At 40.4% G+C, this 2,433-nt stretch overlaps 1 protein-coding gene across 4 annotated transcripts in view; it reads right to left on the minus strand.

Moving 5' to 3' along the window:
• Window positions 1–2,433, minus strand: part of EXOC3 (exocyst complex component 3) — a 41,727-nt gene that overhangs the window by 4,889 nt on the left and 34,405 nt on the right. For all 4 annotated transcript variants that reach the window (XM_006021498.3, XM_014518914.2, XM_025201488.1 and 1 more), the window contains 2 exons: window positions 1,076–1,237; window positions 661–788 (listed from right to left, as the gene is read on the minus strand). In XM_006021498.3, coding sequence (XP_006021560.1) covers window positions 661–788; window positions 1,076–1,237 — 290 coding nt within the window. The remainder of the gene's footprint in view (window positions 1–660; window positions 789–1,075; window positions 1,238–2,433) is intronic.

The raw sequence follows: 2,433 nt of genomic DNA on the forward strand, positions 1-2,433 counted from the left end.
AGATCCAGAGGAGCGTGGCGGCCTGATCCACCGCCCACCTCTTCCCGTCTTCGAACGCAACTTTTATAAGACGTATTTACAATTTCTATTTTGGTGGCTCGTTCACCCAGAGCATCCGGAGCTCTGCACCGTGGAGCCTAGCAACCTCCACGAGACCGTCTGTGTTGTTTGTCTGTAACTGCAACTTAATCAAGCTTTCCAGCCTACACCACTGCCATCTCAGTGTAAATAAACAATCTTTTAAACTACTGCTATGCGTCCGTGCCTAATTCCAGCTCGAAGGCCTTCCCTCTCCGCCCCGGCGTGCCCGGGCTGCTGGCCACAGCCCGCGTGCAGTGTGAAAAGGGCTCGGGTTGCTCCCGGCCCGCACAACTGTCATGTTAGGAAAACATCCAGACACTCAAAATTCTCTCAACTCAGTTTCATGGCTTTTCCTTGTAAGATGCACCCTGCCATCCCTTTGGTGTTCAGAGAATACAAACCCATATGTACAGGTTAAAATATTAGCATTTTTGTTGTACAAACCTCACAAGAAAGAGATTAAATGATAACATTATAAAAATAAAGTACTTATGCTATTTTCTAGCATAGTTCTAATCTTAAAAATGAATACATTGTTGATTTTTGGCTTTGAGTTGCAAAGGGTATGAATAGTATTACCTGATATCTGGGTATTTACTAACTAATGTCGAGACTTCCAGAAAAAGCAAAGAAGGATCAGTCAGTTTAATAACTTCTGCAATAGCCACAATAATGTCACAGAGTCCTTCAGTGTCCTCTCCAGATCCCTATACAATTTAAAAAATAATAGCACAGGTAAGCAAAATCTTTAATTTCTAATCCTAATGTTATTCATGCTCTGTATTTGTGAAGAAAAACACATTTTTCCCCAAGGTAAAATAATGTTTTTTGAATGTCAGGGATGCTTAAATGCTATACTTAGGCACATAACTCTCACTTGCAAATTCAGCCCTAGACTTTTGTTTTATAAAAACATATCTTTAAATGGATTTAGTAAAATTAAAAGATTTCATTTAATTTCAAATTAACATCATGATAAGAGCCAAGTACTTACAGCTGCAAGTTTTTTAAAAAGAAATCTGAACTGTTCCGCTTCCTTGATCATTTTTTCTGCACCCTCTTTTCTCTCTTCTGCATTCTTGAAAGATATACGTTTTAACATGATAGCCCTGATGTACTCCACAACTACTCTACGATGGGCCTCAAGAGTCATTATCTGAGTGGGGAGAAAAAGATATCTGAATTATACCAATGGTACCTAAAAATGTTGTTCTATGGAGGGAATTATAATTAGTCTTTAACATGCACTTACACATTCACAAGTAGTTAATAAGTAACTTTCACACCTGTCACTGCAGTGAAAGATTTTTTGTAAGTTAAAAAACTAGTTCATTCTTCCTGTATAAAGAGACAAAGCAGCAGAAGCTTAGAATCAAAATTTTGTTTCAGAAGCGTAGATTTAAGTCCAAATAGGTGCTATCAAGATGAATAACATTACTCCAGATCTGTATCAGTGAAAGGAGATGTAAATCTGACTCTGTGAGGAAGAAAGGGGTCAGGTATGATACAGGCTGAGAAAGCAGCAATAGATCTTTTCTCTCATGATAGATGTGAAAGATGCTGTACAGGAAGATTATGGAAGACTTAGGTGGAGCTTAATACAAAACACACTTACTGTATTTACACTCGCATGCCATAAGCATTTTTCCTTCAAAAAAATCAACTTTTCAAAACTGGGGTGTGCGTCTTAAGCAGAGTAGCAGATTTTCTGCCCAAAATAGAAGCATGGGGACGCTATAAGATGGCTGCTACTTTTCCATTTCTTCTGTCCAGCAGCTGCATGAAGGGAGGTGCAGATCCAGAGCAAGTGCACTGGTGCACTTGATTCCTGCTCTACCCAAAGTTTAAAACTACATGTTCTGCAGCAGCAGTGGGATTTCTATTCGGCCAGCACCAACGGAGTCAATTGACTTCATAGTGTCACAACCCAAAGTTGTGATTTTTGTTTTGTGTGCGCTTCAGCACTGCTAAATTATTTTCCTGCCAAATTGCAGCTTCTTTGCACGGTGGAGTTTTCTGCTGCAAAGGAGAACTCCAGTGCAACGGAGAATTTTCCCGCTAATTTATAGCTTTCTTTGCATGGTGCATTTCTTTTGCATCTCAGAAATGCACGGTGCAAAGGAGTTCCTGCCATTTGTATTTTAATTCGAGCCCCATTATTGGCTTGTGTTAAATTATGCACACGTGGCGGCTAGCAATTGGCTTGCTAGCCGTATAAAGAGCTTGGGTGGTTTCCGCCCAAGTTGGAGAGAAAGCAATTGGAGTCCGAGAGGGAGAGCGTGAAGATCTCTAAGCGCTGCGGATCCTTACGAACCCAACGCATTTCTTAAGAAGGCAACAGAGGTCTAAACA

Source organism: Alligator sinensis, unplaced genomic scaffold (genome assembly GCF_000455745.1).
Source record: "Alligator sinensis unplaced genomic scaffold, ASM45574v1 scaffold386_1, whole genome shotgun sequence".
NCBI lineage: Eukaryota > Metazoa > Chordata > Crocodylia > Alligatoridae > Alligator > Alligator sinensis.